The sequence below is a fragment of the Micromys minutus genome (assembly GCF_963924665.1).
Source record: "Micromys minutus genome assembly, chromosome: 23".
Classification (NCBI taxonomy): domain Eukaryota; kingdom Metazoa; phylum Chordata; class Mammalia; order Rodentia; family Muridae; genus Micromys; species Micromys minutus.
This window is the reverse complement of record NC_137958.1, coordinates 50,742,844-50,762,670: the sequence shown is the minus strand read 5'-3', so window position 1 is coordinate 50,762,670 and position 19,827 is coordinate 50,742,844. Positions and strand designations below refer to the sequence as shown.

The window sequence follows — 19,827 nt, the reverse complement described above, 5'->3', positions numbered from 1 at the left end:
TCACAAGCCAGGCCTCCATCTTCTGCACTGTTCTCAACATTATCTTCCAAGCTCCTACTTAACATCCCACAGAGCTCTTAATATGCCAATGGCTCTTCTAGCTTAAAGTTCTTCCACAGTCCTCCCCAAAACATGGACAGGTTGTCACGGGAATATCCCACTATTCTGGTACCAATTTGTCTTAGTCAGGGTTTCTATTCCTGCACAAACATCATGACCAAGAAGCAAATTGGGGAGGAAAGGGTTTATTCAGCTTACACTTCCATATCGCCGTTCATCACCAGAGGAAGTCAGGACTGGAACCCCAGCAGGTCAGGAAGCAAGAGCTGATCCAGAGGCCATGGAGGGATTTCACTTACTGGCTTGCTTCCCCTGGCTTGCTCAACCTGCTTTCTTATAGAACCCAGGTCTACCAGCCCAGGGATGGCACCACCCACAATGGGCTGGGCCCTCCCCACTTGATCATGAGTTGAGAAAATGCCTTACAGCTGGATTTCATGGAGGCATTTCCTCAACTGAGGCTCCTTTCTCTGTGATAACTCCAGCTTGTGTCAAGTTGACACAAAACCAGCCAGTACACAGGCCCAAAGTGGGAGTTATGTATCCACATCCTAACCCCATCCACCTTAACAGTCATGAGATCATGGTGTGAGGTCCTTTCCAGAGTCTTGTGGTTATGCCTCTTAATCTCGACTTCATCAACTGGTTCAAAGCAATGGGGATTAGGGGAAGGAGCAGACTCAAACTTGGTGGATGGCAGGTCAGAGTTGTTTATGGTCCTTATGGAGAGGGCTTTTAAGGATTTTAAAAACTTATGTTGGTTATATTTAGTTAAGGCATCAGACTAGAGGTTAGGCAGCATGAGAGGAGGGTGTCCCATATAGGATCTCAAAACAGGGGGCTAAAGTATAAGGGCTGTTCCTATAAGGCATAAGGTAGAAGAGTTGCCTAATCACCACCAGTTTTAAGGCCTCCTTCAGGATTGATTCATCTTTTCTAATTGCCCTGAACTCTAGGGTCTGTATGTACAATGTAATTTCCAATTAGTCTCCAGAACCTGTGTTAGAGATTGAGTTATCTGGGAGATGAATACTAATCTATTGTCAGACCCAAGCAGGGTAGGCAAACCATACCTAGGTATAAAGTCTTCTGGAAGCTTCTTCGTCACTAGGAAGAGGGTCTCAAAGCCCACTCCTACAGCAATATATTTCCTTCAACAGGGGCACACCTAATCCAATAAGGCTACACCTCCTAATAGTGCCACTCCCTAGGCCAAACATGAAATCTACCTACTACATTCCACTCCCTGGCCCCCACAGGCTTGTTCAAACACATGAGTCTATAGCAATCATAACCAAAACAGCATAATACAACATACATTTAGTGGAACTTCAAAAGTCTCAAAGTTTATAGCAGTTTCAACAATGCTAAAAGTCCAAAGTTTTAAGTCTTTTCTGAGATTCATTCAGTCACTTAACTGTAGTCCCCTATAAAGTCAAAAAGAAAAAAAAGCAGATCACATACTGTAAACATCACAGGATATACATTACCATTCCAAAGCATTATAGTTTGGAAATACTGGACCAAACAAGACCAAAAAACAGATGGGAAAACCCCAAACTCTGCATGTCCATGTCTGATGTCAAAGCAGTCTTCAAATCTCCAACTCATTTCATCTTTGTTGATGGCAACAAACTTCTTTCTCTTGGGCTGATTCCACTCCCTGTTAGCAGCTTTCCTTGGCATATCCCATGCTCTGGCATCTCTAACATCTTGGGGTCTCAAAGACAACTTCAGCTTCTTGTTCCAGTGTCTGAGATTCATACAAGGTCTTTTTGGCTTCTCAAAAAGGGCTTAGGTCACTTCTCCAGCTCTACCCTCTATAGCACTCTAGGTTTTGCTTGACTCCACTGCACTGCTGCTGTTGTTCCTGGTGGTCATCACAGGGCACTGGCATCTCCAATATGCTGGGGTCTTTCACTGAAACTAGGCTTCACCAATTGCCTCTCATCGGCTCCCTTTATGGTGCCAAGCCTTAACTTTTTGCATGACCCCTTCAGTCCTGGGTCATCAACTGCAACTGAGTTTGTACTTTCACCAATGGCCTCTCCTGGCCTTTCACAGTGCCAAGCCTTAGCTGTTCTTCATGACTCCTTCATGCCTTCAAAACCAGTACCACCTGGTGACTCTTACACATTACAAAGTTCAGATGCACCACGAGGTACAATGTTGACTATCTCTAGAACACAGCTCTTTGTTCTCAGAAAACACGTTCCAGAAGATTTCACCTCAGTGATGCTGGTCTCTTCTTAATCACTGTTAATTTCTTAGTTATAGCTAACCAGCATCAGTTGTTCCTGTAGTCTCTTCTATTCTTGACTTTAAAGCCAGAGCTACATGGCCTAAGCTGTTGAGTTCTGCTGCTCACTGGAGCTGGAACATGCCCCATCCTGTTCTATTGCATTATCATTAGCTTTCTATTTTCCAACTCCTTCACTGCCTAAGCTTAGCTGTCCTAGAACGTGCTCTGTGAACTCGCCTTGAATCCAGAGATCTGTATGTCTCTGCCTCCTGAGTTCTGGGATTAAAGGCATGTACCACTAGGTCTGGACCTAAATTTCTCTCTACTTGGAACTAAATTTGCTTGCTTCTGTCTCCTGGGATTAAAGGTGTGAACCACCATGCCTAGGCCTAAACTTTACATGGTCACTGTTCTGCAAGATCCAGAAAAGGCCTGTGTTTTTCAACCTCAAGATCTGAATCACAGTTGTGCTCTCCATTTCTGATTGTAGTTTATTTTAGACTAAAAGTCCAAATGAAAACAATAACTAAGTCTCTTGTTCAATTTCAAAAGCATAAACAATAAGCTTAGCAGGGTGGGATCTTGCTTCTCAGTCACCACTTTCTTAATCTGCTTATCTCCTTGAAGATAGGATTCTGCCCTATTCTATTTCCTATTGCTCCTTTATTCTTTGAACCATACATTTTGTGTTTTTCTTTCTATGCTTGCTATGCTTCATCAAAATGCTCCTTTTAAGAGCAAACTAGAGGGCAAGTCTATGCCAGACTTTTTTGAGACTTTCTTTGTCAATACAATTAATTGAACTCTCTTTACCTTAGCTTCAGTCAGACACTTCAGATAAGGGCAAAAAACAGTCCGTCACATTCTTCACCAAAATATCACAAGAATAGTCTCTAGGCCATATACTAAATTTTTTTTGCCACTGAAACCTCTTGGGCCAGAAGGCCTACACAGTTTAAATCACCCTCAGCAGCACTGGTTTTCACATTCCTGCTAGGATGGTCCATTAAGCCCCACCTTATGCATTCTACTGCTTCCCAAATCCAAAGTCCAAAAGTCTATATTTCTCCAAATAAAAACATGGCGGGGGGGGGGGGCTGGAGAGGTGGATCAGTGTTTAAGAGCATTATTCCTCAGATTGTTTGATGTTTGAAAAGTATTCAATGTGTAAAATCTGTCATCTGTTTGTTTTCTATCTACTGGGCCTTCTCAAACAAATTGCCCAGAGGCAATAGCTCTTTTCCTCGCTTTCCCAGAGAGTTGCTTTATGAAAGCTGACAATAGTAACAAAGCTGAAATAGAAAGTGTTTTCTACACAGCAGATGAGAAATATGAGTATCTTGTGTGCTCAACCCTATTTCCTTGTAAAGGGGTACCGAGAGCAGGGCAAAACTAGGGTCTTTCCCTTCAGGAGCCAGTAGCCTGTTTGTCTTCTCTGGGTAACAGTATAAAGAAATGGTGGGGGTTGTTGAATAGGTAAGGCTTGATGGAGCGCCCCACCTCTCTTGCCCAGGACTGGAAGCACTCCAAGAGGTCATGCAAAGGTTCCTTGCTCTGGTGTTTGCGCTCCCTTTCCTCAGATGAAGCCAAAAGAAACTCAAAGGTGCGTGAGACAGGGTACAGAGGAGGTCTTCTTCAGTTGGGTCCTTGAAGAACACAGAACTCGCTCCACCTCACCATTTGTTCAACTACGCTTGAGACTGAATAGCAGATAATGGGGTCGGAACAGAACGTAGTGCCAAGGGCGGGGCCGGATGGACTCCAGGACCCCAAACCAGCTCCTCCAGAGCCCCGCCTCCAAACATCCAGCCCTGCCTCTTGCAGTAGATCCCACCCACGGCCCCGCCCCCTCCCGGAGCGGACTGGGGCTCTTATTGCCTACCCTGGTCCGAGAGCCCCCACGCGGAGAGGCTCCCGCCACTCAGAGCTGCGCTCTCCGCATGGCATGGAGGAACCGCTCTCACCCCCACCGGAGTCCGGGCAGCTCTCGCCGCTGCTGCAGGGAGGCGGAGTCGCTGCTGCTTCAGAGCAGGGAGCCCGACAACACCCGGGACGTGAGACCGCGGCGCAGCGGTACAGCGCCCGCCTGCTGCAGGCCGGCTACGAGCCGGAGAGGTGACGCCTAGGGCAAGGCGCGCGGGCTCATCCGGGGCGGGCGGCAGAGACGGGCGCGGCAGCGCAGGGATACCGTGTAGTGCTGCAGGGGAGGCCAGGGGCAGGTCCCCTCTACTGCCACTCCACTTCCCCAGACGCAGTTAGACTGTCATACACCCGACTCTGGCTTGCAGATGCAGGCGGGCACTGTGGAAACAGTTCAGTGCCATGTTACTTCAGGGAGCTGGGGAGAGGGCGAAGGTTGTAATATCGCTCCCTAAATCCAGCCTATACTACACTCTCAGCGACGCTTGGTGCAAGTGGCTCCGAGCTTTGGGGGTACAAAAAGTGCTTGCTGGAATTCCGGTCCAACGTTGCTTTCTCCTCACCTGTTCCTAGAACTGTCTTCAATAGGTGTGGGTGTCCGGATTGAGTGCCTCCCTAGGACCAGGTGAAGGTACTTGCACTTCCTTATCAGGCACTGAGAGAGAGGCTGCTGCTGTTCACTCCCTGGAAAAACGTGTACCCCAATGCAGGGGGTATGGAAGGCAATGAATGAGGGTCGCTGGAGAAAGAGTTGGGGCAATGAACTGGGCCTCAAGGGAACTAGCTGAAAAAAGAGACAGCAGCTAATCTCTGGATTGTATCGCAGTTTGAAATGCAATCCTACTGTCCTTCCGGTCTAGGGGATTTGGACTTCTCTCTCTACCCCATCTGCTGGTGCTCAGCAGCTTGGGGAGGTGACCTGGCAGCTGGGCTTTTCGGGGAGAGTGGTCTGGGGAATTAGCCAGGTAGTTCTGCCCAGGGTCTGGCCGCTTACATAAGAACTTTTAAAGATTTTAGGGGCTTTGAGGTTTAGCCCCTCTTGCTGTTGCTGGCTGTCTTTTTAGAACTGACTTAGGCAACCCCCATCCGTTATTTTATAATAGAAATCTAAATTGGAGGGCTTGGGGTTTTAGAGAGGTGCCACTATATGGGAGTAAGCGGGCTGTGGCACTTGTGAACTTGAAGGATTGTAGAATTTCAGAGTTCAGGCAGGTGCATCTCTTTTCCAGATGTACTGCTGCATCAAAGGGACAGTGCCAACCCCATACCCTCCCACCCCCCACTTAGGCTCTGAAGGGCCTGTGTAGACTTGAACCCCAGTATAAGATTCAAAACCTGCCGGTTAGACCCTTATCTGCCTCTACCAACCTGAAGCTGTAGGAAGAGGCAAGTGTTCTATGAGAAGCGCTGGGCTTGAATCCAGCGTTACTGGTCTCCCTGGCTTGAACTTGGGTGAGCCCTGCCCATTTATCCCAGCTTAACAATGCTAATGTTGTCATTACCTTTCCCCCCTAAAAGTGTTTTGAAATCTCATTCCTCTAAACAACCTCAGATCAGATAGAGTCCTCTGGGCTGCTTGCCTGAACTTCAGTGCCTTGGTGGACACTATTCCCCTATTCCCCTGAACAGCTGGCTTGGACCTATCCTCTGCCCTTGAAGCTGTGAGGAGGGGAGTCTCAGGGGACCAGCTGCCCTTCCTTGCAGTAGAAGAGGCCTACTGGTTGCCTGGTGTCTCCTCCCTGTGGAGGAAGCAGCTGGGGAATTGCAGGAAGAGGGAGGGGGGAAGCCAGGGGGAATGGATTAAGTCTCTAGAAAAGAACAGCCTAACCCAGCCTGAGCCCAGCAGCTTAGAGTAATGAAGAGCTCTGACATAGGTCAAAGCAGGAGGGAGGATGGGGCCCTGAAGTCTGTAATCACTGGGAAGGTGACCCTCCCCATAGCTCAGACCGCTAGTCTCCTCTCCTGGGACCCAAAGTCCTAGGCTAGGGCAGATGACACATTCAAGTTACACATTCAAGGTGGTAGGGCCCAGCTGCTCTCCTGGGCACCAGCCTTGGCTGAAGCCTGAACCAGAGCTAGTCTTTTATCATGATGTAGGGAATAGTGACCCATAGCAGGCTCCTTAGAAACTCAGAGAGACCACTGGGGCAGGCCATACTCAGAGCCTATAATTGACATGGTGGCTATTTCTTCTGTGTCCAGGAAGGGTGGTTCAGAATGACCAGGGTGTGTCTTCTGGCTAGTTTCACTGCTCTGATTGGTAGCAAGCAAGAGGTTCTAGTGCTGGCTCCCCATATGGCCTAGGCTTCTAGAGTAAAGCTCTGAGTATTGGAGAACCAGAGGGGATCCCTGGCAAGCAGATACCAATCCCTACTTTGCCAAGCACTCTCCTTCCTGGTGCTCTAGGATATTCAGAATTCACACAGAGCCTATTTTTTGGGCTCTACTGGTGCCCACCTCCCAAGAGCTAAGAAGACACCCTTTGTAGCATTTAAGCTCTGCTAGAGACTTTCCTTTCCCTTTGCTCATGGATGGAACAGCCTCTGTTTTTCTGGCAGGGTCCCGGGGGCATCATTGGGGAGGTTGGGCACCCCAGAGAGCCTGGTGGCTTGGAAGCCAAGGCTCCCCTGGGCCTGGCTGTCACCACACTGTTAAGAGGTAAATAAACCCAGCCTTCCTGGGATGGGGGGGGAAAGGAGCTACCCAGCCACTCTCAGGGCAGGGAGGGAGAAGAGTGTCTCCAGGACACCTAGTTTTCTCCCCAGATGTGTGGGAACCTCAGGAGGGCAGACTAGTAGCTGGGGGAAAGGGTGAGGATCTGGAACAACACTTTAGGTCACCTCCCACCCTCCTCCATGTGTGAATGGGTTTGCTACCTAATCTTATTGTTTCCCAGATTGAAATATGGGTCTTGCTAGACACTCAGAACTGACCACTAGAGTTCTCCTAAGAGTGGGGGGGGGGCTGAAAATTGCCCATTTCTGTCCTTGTTTTTATGCATACTTGTTTATGCCTGAAAGCTTTCCTCAACTTCTAACCTGGCATTATTATCCCCACTCAAAACAAATTTTCTTCTCTAGATTAACCTTCCTGGTCTCTGTAGTCTGGGGTTAGGAATAGCCCTTCCCCTTCTTAATTGTAATCTTTGCACCTACGCATGTGGAGACCCAATAACTATCAATTAATAGACTGTGGAATATATGTGCTCATTTATGAAAAATGCTTTGAAGACTGCAGATTACTCTAAGGCTTCTCAGATGTCAAGCATTGTTTAAAAAAAAAAAAAAAAAAAAAAAAAAAACTTGCTCCTTAGGAATTGCATGGGTTCCAGGCAAGAATAGTGGTCCAAGGCCTGTCTCCTGTGTGTAGGGGAATTTTGAATTCAGGGCTCTGGGGCTTTTTATCGAGGCTGGGAGAATGAGTATTGGGAAAAGGCAAAACCATGTTAGAGATACCCCTGGGGTAGATAATGGGAGACTAAGGGGCCCAGACAGATTAGGAGTGAACCCTGTGAGGTACACTGCAGTGGTTCCGGGCAGTATGTTGAAGAGCAGCGAGGGGGGCGTGTCTATGCTTGGCTTTCTCTGGTCTCGCATCCTGCCCGCCCCCAACCCCCTTGACGCCAGAGTCGAGGTCCTTTGCGGGTGATCCGGGCGTAGAGCAGCAGCCACAGCAGAAGGAGCCGGGCAGAGCCTTTGTGCGACGAGGGGCGGAGGCAGCGATATCCGAAGGAGGGGCTGGAGGAGAGGGCGGTGCCCAGGGCCTCCCTCCGCAGCCACAGCCCCCGCCCCCGGCCCACAGCGGCAGCGTGTCCTCGGTGCGCGTCAGCAGTAGCGGCGGCGGCGGAGGAGGCAGTAGCGGCGGGGCGGCCCGCACGGGTGTTTATGTCGGGTCGCGGTGTCTCTCAGCAGCATGGCGGACTACCTGATCAGCGGCGGCACTGGCTACGTTCCCGAGGATGGGCTCACCGCGCAGCAGCTCTTTGCCAACGCGGATGGCCTCACCTACAAGTAAGCTCAGAGACTGGCCCTACCTGGGTGAGCACGCGGCCTCCCAGCGGCCCCTGGCCTCCGCCCCACACGTGTACGGCTGTTCTCGCTGACGCCCAAATGCCCTCGCCCAATAAGAGTGACTTGGGGCCAGTGGGGGCTGGGCAAGGGAAGGAAGGAGGCTCGCACCAAGAATAGAGAGGGACGTGGCACAGCGACATCACTGCCCAGGGAACCTTGACTGATAACTGGCTAGATCAGACGCTAGCCTGCCCCCTTGCTCTTCTCCTGGGTGTCTTGGCCACCCTAGAGAGGCCTTGGGACATGCGGGAAAACGAGAAGTGGCTATTCTAGGGGGACTTTAACCAGCATGATCTAGGATGCCATCCTTCTTCAAGCCTCATTGTGAAAGAAGGGAGGTCCCAGGATCCCATCTCAGGCAGCTGGTTGAATAATAATCCCCAGGAGGGGGCCCATTGTGGCCCTTTCCTTCCATATCTAGTCCAGCCCCCCTTCCACTTGTGCTGCTTCCTGCCCATAGGTTGGGACCGGTGCCCTCCATGAATATTATGTGCCAACCCTTCAAGCCCACTCCACGTGGCATTTTGGAGAAAGGTAGAAACCTACCTGTCTGCCTCAAGCTTAGTTTGCATTTTCTTGTGGGCTCTTGGCCAGTTCTCCCTGCAGGCCTGGCGTTAGCTGTGTCTACTGGCTGCAGGACAACGTCCCTGCCAAGAAGGAGCATCAGAGCCCTTGATTAGGGCAGAGTAGTCAGTAGCATCTGTGGCCTGTCACCTATCATCTCTACCTTGGTTCGTAAATATTCCTGTTTGTCGGGCAACTTTCTTGTTGATCTGACGAGGACACCCTTGTGAAGGGTGATTTTATCTATAAAATGCCAATGGACTCAGACTCCAGTGTTTCTTCTCTGGCCTCTAAGTGAGCCACAGAGGGAAATGGGCTGCCAGGGAAGGTCAAGATGGGGTAAAAGTTCATTCCTGCTTTTGTAGTCTTTGATGCTAAGGAGGGGCTATAACTTTGATAGGAGTTTTACTGCACTCCTAGAAAAGTTTGAAGAGGACTCTTAAGAGTTTCTTTTAGGGGTTGGGGATTTAGTTCAGTGGTAGAGCATCAAGTGCAAGGCCCTGGGTTTGGTCCTCAGCTCCAGGGGGTGGGGTAGGGACAAAACAACAAATGAGTTTCTTTTAGGCTTGGTGGCAAATTAGTCACAGCACTCCTATCTGCCCTGTGGCTTTTGTTTCCTGCATGAGAAGTGCCTCCTGCTTTGGGTAGCTGGGCTCAGAGTATTTAAAGCTGGGCCATTTGCTTTGGAGTGTGTCCATCTAGGCTTACTGTGACTTCAGGTAGACTATGCCCATAGCATCCCTGGCCTGTGGCAGTGTATACCTAGAAGTACCATTAGGCCTGCTCTTTTTTCCTAGGCTCCACTTGACTGTTACCTCACTCATGTTGACAGCTGCTACACTCTGGCAGATCCTAATTGTTTGGACTTCTGGCTGTCCTTCCCATGTGTGTTGGTTGTTCCTATCCCAATGCCTGCTCTGTCAGAACATGTTCTGAGCTCAGCTCTCTGGGGTCCCTCCAGATGCTTTGAACCTTGGTGACTTAGTGCTTGGGTCATGTATTATAAACTTATTTTCAGATTCTCTGTTTTCTTTTTCTCTTGCAGTGATGAGAATCAAACCTAGGACCTTGTACATAATAGGCAAATGCTCTATTACTAAGTTACATCCTTAACCCAGATTCTCTGTTATTTTGGTATTATTTTGTTTTTTGTTTTTTTTTTTTTCTAAAACAGAATCTTGTAGCCCAAACTGGCTTCAACCCCAGTTCTTCTGCCTCTACCTTCCTAAGTCCCAGGTTTATAGGGATGAGTATAGCTTCTGTTTTTTTGAGTTATTCTTTGCTTTTTGTTGTTGTTTAAAGATATGTTTATTTAGTATATATACATACACTGTAGCTGTCTTCAGACACCAGAAGAGGGCATCAGATCTCATTATAAATGGTTGTATGCCACCATGTGGAACTCAGGACCTTTGGAAAAGTAGTCAGTGCTCTTAACCACTGAGCCATCTATCTCTCCAGCCGTATTCTTTGCTTTTGTTAGGACTAAAAAAAAATAAATTCGAGACAGGGTCTCTTTATATACTATTGGCTGGCTTAGAATTCATTCTCTAGACCAGGCTGGCCCCAAACTCACAGAGATCTATTTGCCTTTTCTGAGTGCTGGATGCTGGGATTAAAGGTATGTACCATTACACCTGTCAAGAAATCTCAAATCAGGCATGGCGACACATACCTGTAATCTCAGCAGGGGGAGGCAAGGTCATTTTAGACAACAGTAAAATACTGTTTTAAACGGGGAAAGGAAAGCTAGATGTGGTGGTACGTAATTACATCACTTGAAGCAAGAGAATGAGTTCAGTATTATCCTTGAATATATAGCAGATAATCTGGCCAGTCTGGGTTACACGAGACCTGTCTATAAAACTAAATAAATAAAATAAATAACAAATTGAGAAGTCTTCAAAGGCATGCATTATATGTACTGTGGGTAACCATATAGGAAATGTCTATGTCCTATCACAAACTCTGGGTGGCCTCTGGATCTGTAGACCCTCTGCCATTTTTGCCTCTAGTTCCTGAGGTTAAAGCTGTCAGGACATCATTATGAGAGGTGTGGTGAGAAAGAACTCTCATGATATGACTGCAGGGTCAATGGATTCCAGCCTTTCTGCTCCTCTACCCACCCCCACCCTGCTACCAACCCTAGGATAGCAGACGTCAGTGCTTTTGGATACCCTGCCCACCAGTCACTTTCTTTCTGTCTTCACAGCGACTTCCTGATTCTCCCAGGATTCATAGACTTCATAGCTGATGAAGTGGTAAGTGCCTCTTCCTTTGGCTCAGGGAGGGGGCTGACTTCTTGTTCAAGGGCAGGTTGTGGAAGAGGCTTTCCTTGGGAATACACTTTTGCCTATTACCCTTTTGTTGTGGGAGGAACCAGCACACAGAGTAAAGGGCAGAAGCACCTGGGTTGGGGGAGATTCTGAAGAGTCTTGAGTGGTGGCCTCGGGGTTTAGAGGATACCCTGGCACTGAAGAAGTTAGAGGGTTGGCACAGAAGAGGCCCTGTGAGGAGAAGGGTTGGGTGTGGCTGCTTTATTATATAGACAATAAGGATTAGCTGTTGTCTGAAATGCTGAGCCAGGACTATGCTCTGAAATTATGATCACTTTGAATACAGTGTTCAATGATTGGGCACTGACTCATAATGGACAAGAACTGGCAGGAGGGTCTGAGGAGTAGGACTGGACTGGTGGGATGATCAGGGAGGACTTTGGCCCAATTCAAGCAAACACAATGCTTTCCTTTCCGTGAGGGGCTAGCACTGAGCCAAATCAACGAATAATTAGAAGGCCGAGAAGCTAAGAAGAGTAGAGACAATAGTGTAAGACAATTTAGGGAAAGGTAGCAATTCTGTCTTGAACTAATGCCTGTTTTAAACACCCATTTCTGTGTTTATCTCTGCTTATTCTTTTCATTCTCACAAAAGGCCTGAGAGGCACATGCCCAGCCCTAGGTTATATATATATTGAGGAAACTCAAGTTTAGCTAGTGTGTATAGAGCTGACCCAGACAAGAGTTTTAGCAGGAGAAATTTTGGGCTATTCTGGTTGTTCCCTTATGATAATAGTCAGGAAGACTTCTTGCTTTAGCTACTTAAAGTTTACTGCACATCCTGAGCTGTGCATCCTGGCTATACATCAAACTCTGGTCTGACTGCTGAGAAGAGAGGTACTGGGAAGATATCTCCCTAGATATGAAGGGTCTCCTTGTCCTATGGCCTCTGTCAGAAAGGTGATAGCTGCTTGGGGCATGATGGAAGAAGAGTCAGTGTGATTTTTCTGGGTGTGGACCCAGAGATCCGCTTACAATCTGTAATGTACTTCAGGAGGTTGTGAGTTTCAAAGGTTGAATCCAGAGTTTGTTTGGAGGGCTTGGGGGCTAGATCACTATTTATTGACCTGATTCTCAGAAGGGTCCATGGTCTAGCTATGTATAAACAGACAGCCTGCAAATTGATTTAGGTAGTGTCTCTTATCCAAAATACTAAGACCAAATGCTTTCAGATTTGTAGACTTGAATTTTTGGGTAATATTTGCATATATAGTGTGTGAAGTCAGGATTTGAGCCTAAATCTAAACCAAAATAAATTTATATTATATATACATCTTGCACACTACCTGAGGGTAAATTTTTAAAGTATTTTTTTCTGCATTTGAAGGTGACTTGTCATGAGAGGTCAGGTGTGGAACATTGCACTTGTGATCATATCTCTGTACTCAAAATACTTTAGCTTGTAAAGCATTTTGGATTTGGGATCTTCAGATTAGAGATCCAGTGTTAACAATCCTGACCCCTTTCTTGAGCTCCAGACTCTTAGTAATTTGTGTTCCTACCTGGCTAGTAAGTGCCTCCCTGGATCCCCCTTTGCCACCAACCCTTGTCACCTAGAACCCATTCACTCTGCTCCCAGTGTCACTTGACCTTGATCTCCCCTCCTCTCTCTCTTTCCTTCCTCTTCCTTTTATCTCCTTTTTACTATTCTCTTTAGTCTCATATAATCCAGGCTGGCCTGGAATTCAGTATTAGTCAAAGCTAGCTTTGAACTTCTAATCTTCCTGCCTCATCTTGGGACTGTGGGCCTGGGACTCTTTGTGGCTTTCATCTCAACTGAAGAGATCTTGCTCATGTGCCTCACATCCACTTTCTTTTCAAATGGAATGGTCAGTTCCCCAAAACCTGCACTGCTCACTGCTGTGCCGCAAGGCCTGGCCTATGCAGGATATAGATGTTGGCAAGTGTTTGTCCAGTGGATGAAACCCTTCAGTGGATCATGCTTCCATCTTTAGGACCTGACATCAGCCCTAACCCGGAAGATCACACTGAAGACACCACTGATCTCGTCTCCCATGGATACTGTGACTGAGGCTGACATGGCCATTGCAATGGCTGTGAGTCACTTGCCTGGGTGGGGACTCCAGGGCAGGGGGACTGAACAGGAATGTGGTGTGCAAAGAGAAGAGGAGGCTAGCCTTTGCTCTTACCATACCTCCCTTTTATACTAGCTCATGGGAGGAATTGGTTTCATTCACCACAACTGTACCCCAGAGTTCCAGGCCAATGAAGTACGGAAAGTCAAGGCAAGTACTGGTCTCACACAAAAAGATGCAGCCTGTTTTATCTTCTAACTGATGTGGGTCCTAAGTGCCCTTCCTTACAATGAAATATGGGCTTAGCCCTCCTTTTCCCATTGGTCCTCACTCTATAAGGGTTCTCGCTTCTCAGTGGCATATCAGGGTCCCCTTTGTTCCTGGTGGCCAGGCTACATGCCACCTCTGGGTTTCTTGCAGCAATTTTCTTTTTTTGTCCACAGAAATTTGAGCAAGGCTTCATCACAGACCCTGTGGTCCTGAGCCCTTCACATACTGTGGGTGATGTTTTGGAGGCCAAGATACAGCATGGCTTCTCTGGTATCCCCATCACCGCTACGGGTACCATGGGGAGCAAGCTAGTGGGCATCGTTACCTCCCGAGACATTGACTTCCTTGCGGAGAAGGACCACACTACCCTCCTCAGTGAGGTGCCTGCAGGGCAGGGATGGCAGAGCTACAGCACATTGGGAACTCCATCCCCAGGGGCCCCAGACTGGTGCCTGTGACCAGGGACCATAGGGAGGCCTGGCTCCTTCTCTCTCACCTGCCAACCTGCAGGCAAATGTTCCTGGCCCCACAGGTGATGACGCCAAGGATCGAGCTGGTGGTGGCTCCAGCAGGTGTGACATTGAAAGAGGCAAATGAGATTTTGCAGCGCAGCAAGAAAGGTACCAGGGAGTAGGCACCCCAGCTTCCTGTATAGAGGGATTTCCACTATTTCTCAGCCTCTCATGGTCAGTTCAATAATAATACTAGGTCTTGGGTAAAACTTGAATAATCCTAGGCAGTCTAGAGCAAGATCCCTGATACTCTGCTACCTACTTACAGAAGCCCATACCTAATTCAGTATCTTTCCAGTGTTTTTCCAAACTAGTCCTGAGAGGTGCTTATCACCGTAAAAGAGCTTTCTGATCTTAGCAGTCTGGGAAAGGACTGAGGAGGGAGTTCCAGGACTGGGGAGTTCCAGGACAGCCAGAACTTCATAGTGGGGAACCCTGTGTCAAAAACCAAAAGAAAGAACAATTATCCATTGACTTCTCAGTCTCTGAAAAGCCCTGCAGCTAAATGTATTTAATAGGGCTGCCATTTGTATAACATATATTAAGTTCCTATGGGCTATTGCTTCTCAGGTCCCCCGTAGAGAGTTCTTTGGGATTTGATATGGGCAGAGAAGATCAATTCCCCTCCCTCAGGGCAATCTCATATTAAGACCTTGTCTGGGTACTTTGTGCAGTGGCCTGGCCCAGCAAGTGAAATGCTGCCAGGGTTCTGAGGCTGCCTCTTCCACCAACCAGCCAGGCAGGGCAGGAAGAGCCTTAGGAACTTGCTTGCTTGAGAAGGTTCTTTGCTTCCTAATCTTTGGGAGAGGTCCAGGTCCTGGGTGGGTGCTGTTACCTAGTGGCTGCCTTAGGTACTTCAGGGGTCTTTCCATTTTCATCCCATTCTTCCACCCACTACCCTGCTTCTCTTTCTTCCTGGTCAGGGAAGCTGCCCATAGTCAACGATCAAGACGAGCTGGTAGCCATAATTGCACGCACAGACCTGAAGAAGAACAGAGATTACCCTCTGGCCTCCAAGGACTCCCACAAACAGCTGTTGTGTGGGGCAGCTGTGGGCACCCGTGAGGATGACAAATACCGCCTGGATCTGCTCACTCAGGCTGGCGCTGATGTCATAGTACTAGTAAGGAGCTGGCGGGTTCCTCCACATCAGGCCTGTGCAGATCCATTCATCTCTATTAAGCCTTTACTCCCTTCTTTGCTTTTCTTTCTGCTTCTCTGGTATCAGAATTAGGCTACTTGTAGAGCCCAGAACAAATTATAGCCCTCCCTCACATACAAGTTCATTTACCCTGATAATTACAACTCATAATCACTGAGAGGCCCCACTTGCCAGGCACTGAGCTCAACTTTATGCACGTTCACTTGTTCTGCTTAGTGTTTAACCTAGTTAGCAGCTGCTCTTTAGTGCTGGTTCCTAATTCCTGTGAGAGGACTTGGCTGTCTAGTCTGAGCTTTTTTGCCCCTGCTCACAGGATTCATCTCAGGGGAACTCAGTGTATCAGATCGCCATGGTGCACTATATCAAGCAGAAGTACCCCCACCTCCAGGTGATTGGGGGAAATGGTGAGTGTGGAGTGACCCCTCTCAGTCCTTCAGAACTCCTAGGTAATGACATTGTTCCAGGCAAAGGGGGTAAGGGGTAGGATGGGCTTTGGCTAGCATTTAGGTTGGGGGAGATATACTAAGATCCCAGGATGTTCCTGGGCAGGGTGGGAACTTGATCCTCACATTCCTTTGTCGGCTTCCTCCATCCTCAGTGGTAACAGCTGCCCAAGCCAAGAACTTGATTGATGCTGGTGTGGATGGGCTTCGTGTTGGCATGGGCTGTGGTTCCATCTGCATCACCCAAGAAGGTGGGTATTCAGAGGAGGAGGAAGGACTGCCATTTAGAACTACCCTGGTCCAGTGTGGACCTCACAGCCTCATTCTTGTTCTATGAGTGTCCGCCCCACTAGGTGATTCTCAGGAGGTGGATTCAGGCCACCTCCTATCTTGGGATAGTTGTGGGAAGAGACAGGTGTAGGCAGATAAAGGACATGTGACTTTTAGGGGTGGACCAACCTGCTTTTCAAACTGGTTGTGAAGACACTATTGGTATCACTCTCTAAGGTTGGCTTGACACTTTTCTATAGGGTGTATGTTGGAAGATAGCTGAGGGCTTGGGTTGCATTTGTGACCAGATCATGCCTATGGTATGAAGAAAACAGTCTTTGAACATCCAGGGATATCATAAACACACTTTGCCATGTGTAAAAGAGCAGACACCTCCTCCCTCAGCCCCCCCCCCAGAGGGGAGGTTGAGAGCAAAACAGTATTCCAAAGGAGGCCATAAGAACCCAGCTCTGGTATTAGTGCTATTGGAAAGGAATCCTTTATAGGAAACTGTCTCCCCAGCAGCTGTCTCCCCGCTGTCTGTGTCTAAAGACTAGCACTGACCCCCTGATCCATATCCTTTATGGTGCTGCTAGTGGTGGGTAGCTTAGGAATCTAGATTGGCTTTTCTTCTACTGTTACAGTTGGCTCTCACCTTAGGCCTCAGAAACACCATCCTCACCATCCTTTCTCCTTTGGTGGGGATAGATACAAGGAGAAGAGACCACTGATTCATCTCTGTCCCCTACCTCCCCCTTTCCCAGTGATGGCCTGTGGCCGACCCCAGGGGACTGCTGTCTACAAGGTAGCTGAGTATGCCCGGCGCTTTGGGGTGCCAGTAATAGCTGATGGTGGCATCCAGACCGTGGGCCATGTGGTCAAAGCCCTGGCACTTGGAGCCTCTACAGGTGAGGGGAACATTTGGGGTTGGGAGGTAAGGATTAGAAGCCAATGGGGCAGTCACAATACTGTGGAATAGGAGGCATTCAGCCCTCAACCTTGACCTCTGCAGTGATGATGGGCTCTCTGCTGGCTGCCACCACGGAGGCTCCTGGTGAATACTTCTTCTCAGATGGGGTGAGGCTTAAGAAGTACCGAGGCATGGGTTCTCTGGACGCCATGGAGAAGAGCAGCAGCAGCCAGAAGCGATACTTCAGGTAGGTTTGTTTTCATGCTCCTGAACTCCTGTATACCCTTGCCTCAGATGGATACCTGAGATGGCATTCCATATTTTGGAGAGCAGAGCCTGGGATACATTGTCTCTGTTGTAGCCTAGTATGTGGCTGGGGCTACTATGAGGATCCTCCTGGGTAGTATTTTATCTGTACGCTGGAGAATCAGGGTGGGGTCCTCTGAGCCTTGGACTGCTTAGCTCAGCCTTCCCACCTTCCATGCAGTGAGGGGGATAAGGTGAAGATCGCACAGGGTGTCTCAGGCTCCATCCAGGATAAAGGCTCCATTCAGAAGTTTGTGCCCTACCTCATAGCAGGGATCCAGCATGGCTGCCAGGATATTGGGGCCCAAAGCCTGTCTGTCCTACGGTGAGTGTTGTAACTTGAAGAGGCAACAGAGGGTTCTGGGAGGTCCTCTTTTTTCTTCCCTTTTTCTTTTTTTTTTTTGGGGGGGGGGCAGTGTTTCTGACTTATTCACCTGCCCACCTCCCAGATCCATGATGTACTCAGGAGAGCTCAAGTTTGAGAAGCGGACCATGTCGGCCCAGATAGAGGGCGGTGTGCACGGCCTACACTCGTAAGTGGATACCCTTCTCACCATTGCTGACTGGTGCTGGGTTGGACAGGTTCAAAGGCTAAACTGAGGTTCCAGGGGCAACATGGCCTCACTGTTACCCTGTCTACAGGGTCCAGTCCACCCTGGAACCTTGTCACATAGCCTTATGTAGGCTGGCTGTTCCCCTACCTCCTGTTGGAAAGCTTCCTGGACAGGGGGTATGGGAGGTGTGGCTGCTAGTCCTACCTGGGCTCTCTAGCTCTTGCTTGCTCAAGAAGCTTGATGACTGGTAGTAGGGGCTGTTGGTGTTGGGCTCCTGCTGGTGGTGGCCCCAGGCAGGCAGGCAGGCAGAAATTGGGGGCATGAACCCTCTGGTGGGGAAACGGGCAGAGAGACAGATGCCAGGCCCAATGCTGGTGTGACTGTGGGTTGGGGGCTGAGCTAGTTGGCAGCAGTAGTTGTAGGCATGCAACCTACCCTGGTCAAGAGGATCCATCTCCCTAAGCATAGGCGGGCATCTAACCTGTGTCTCTTTCTGCCCCACCCTCCTGTAGCTATACCTTTCTGCCGTGTAAGTAACTGCGCTGCCGGGGCCAGGCGTAGAATAGAGCAGGGGCAGTCTGGGTGGGCCATGGGCTGGGAGAACGGGGATTGGGTGGGAGGTAATGCTGGAGTGTAACCAGGAGACATGGACCCAGGTGGGCCCTTCTGGTCTTCATTCCCAGCACCATGGTGGAGGATGCCAGTCACAGCCCCTCATCCAAACATGACCCCTCATCCAATAAGAACACAAATCTCATTGTGGGGTACAAAGATGCCTGTGACTACTGGCCTGGGGCTACCCCATTATGAAGGGCCTGAGTCCATCCATGGGGGGCATGCACAGTAGAAACAGGGTATTAAAGCATGAGATAGTTGAAGCCTGCTCTGTGAGGATGGCTGTGCTTTCCTGAGCTGTCTCGACCTCCTGGCCACCAAGAACAGTCAACTCAGGTGTGGCATTGGCTGGAAGGAGCACATCTTTCTTTGGGACTGGCATGGTTTTTCATGGAGCCCTGGCCAGGGGATGACAGAGGTCCAGTGTCACCTCTGCCTCCTCTAGCCCCTGGCTGACAGGCAAGCTCTACAGCCCCTTGTCCTATCCCAAATCTGGGGTGCCATGGGCAAGATTATTCTGGGAAAGGGGATAGAGGCCACACATCTTCTCTTAGCCCTGTATTATTTGTCTTCACAGTTACGAGAAGCGGCTATACTGAGGACAGTGGCGGCTGCCAAGGCAGTGGAGGGAACGAACCCCAGGGTCCCACTTCAGGAACAGCCTCCCTCCATAACTGAGTGGTCCATAGATTTGCACTACGGGTTCCCCAACTCCTTTCCAGGGAGAGAAGTAGAGTCCCTGAGGGGACTGTGGCCCTTCTCTGGGCAACCCCACAGAGTCAGGTAGCCCCCTGTGCCAGGCTGCCCCATGAGATTTTCTGGGTTCCCCCTTCCTCAGTTCCCTGAGCCCAGTCAGCCTTGGCTCTCAGGCCCTGTGCCTGCCTCAGGTCTTTCTCACTGCAACCTGCTCTGGCCCAATGTCCAACTCTGGGCCCCTAGGGAAAGTAGCCCCTCCTGGCTTCTCCTATAGGGCACCTCTCTCTCGATGCCCCCTTCCTCCCAGGAAATGGTGCTCTCCTGACCCTGCCTTTGGCCCATCCCTGGAGTGCTTTTCTCTCAGCCATGTGGCACTATGGGTTCTGGACCTAGGCCAGAGGGAGGTCTCTGCCCCCTTCCTCTGGCTTGAGGCTCCCATGGGGCCTGCTCTTATGCCTACTTCCCTATCTCTGAGCCCAGCTGGGGAGGGCCTGATGATGGCCACCTGCCCTTCATTCCTAACTCACCATCATCCCCAGGTGTACTGTCCCTGCCCTCTCTTCTCAGCTGCAGTCGAAGGCTTTAACTTTGCACACTTTGGGGTCACAATTGTGTTATTGTATATTAAATAATCTGAATAAATCAAGCAGTTACCAATGCCTCAGGAATCCTGTTTCTGTCCTTTGCCCTCAAGGTGACTGTCCCCTATCCTGGTAGTGACTGAGAATCCTATCAGGGCCTGTCCTCTACAGGAAGATGTGGAGATGCCACATTTGAGGGTGTCCTGAGGTAGGTGGGTCATATGATAGGATGAGTTTCAGGCCTGAGCCAGCTGGCCAGCAGTTCCTACAACTGGAGACT

The 19,827-nt window shown here is 49.3% G+C and overlaps 1 protein-coding gene across 7 annotated transcripts; it reads left to right on the top strand.

The window, feature by feature from the left end:
• The first annotated feature begins 4,230 nt into the window (after window positions 1-4,230).
• On the top strand, window positions 4,231-19,565 carry IMPDH1 (inosine monophosphate dehydrogenase 1). 7 transcript variants are annotated; one of them, XR_013975506.1, is made up of 16 exons: window positions 4,231-4,417; window positions 8,131-8,232; window positions 11,069-11,117; window positions 13,148-13,249; window positions 13,364-13,438; window positions 13,672-13,878; window positions 14,031-14,118; window positions 14,934-15,133; window positions 15,486-15,576; window positions 15,771-15,866; window positions 16,650-16,793; window positions 16,898-17,042; window positions 17,372-17,426; window positions 17,551-17,634; window positions 18,168-18,184; window positions 18,848-19,565. XR_013975506.1 is itself a non-coding variant. In XM_080936127.1 (16 exons), exons 1-16 carry the CDS (start codon window positions 4,248-4,250, stop codon window positions 18,946-18,948), a joined length of 1,812 nt encoding a protein of 603 aa, XP_080792253.1. In that variant the 5' UTR covers window positions 4,231-4,247; the 3' UTR covers window positions 18,949-19,565. The 7 variants fall into 7 exon arrangements, 5 of the variants coding, with proteins under 5 accessions (XP_080792253.1, XP_080792254.1, XP_080792252.1 ...); XM_080936127.1 differs by having other exon boundaries at window positions 8,134-8,232; window positions 17,283-17,426; XM_080936128.1 differs by having other exon boundaries at window positions 14,031-14,070; window positions 17,283-17,426.
• Window positions 19,566-19,827: the final 262 nt, after the last annotated feature.

Bases quoted from the DNA above. Each gene is read 5' to 3' on its own strand.
- IMPDH1 (XM_080936126.1), top strand. From the start codon at position 4,248: ATGGAGGAACCGCTCTCACCCCCACCGGAGTCCGGGCAGCTCTCGCCG. The intron at 11,118-13,147 runs GTAAGTGCCTCT...TTCCATCTTTAG, and splicing joins ACTTCATAGCTGATGAAGTG to GACCTGACATCAGCCCTAAC. The intron at 17,043-17,282 runs GTAGGTTTGTTT...CCTTCCATGCAG, and splicing joins AGCCAGAAGCGATACTTCAG to TGAGGGGGATAAGGTGAAGA.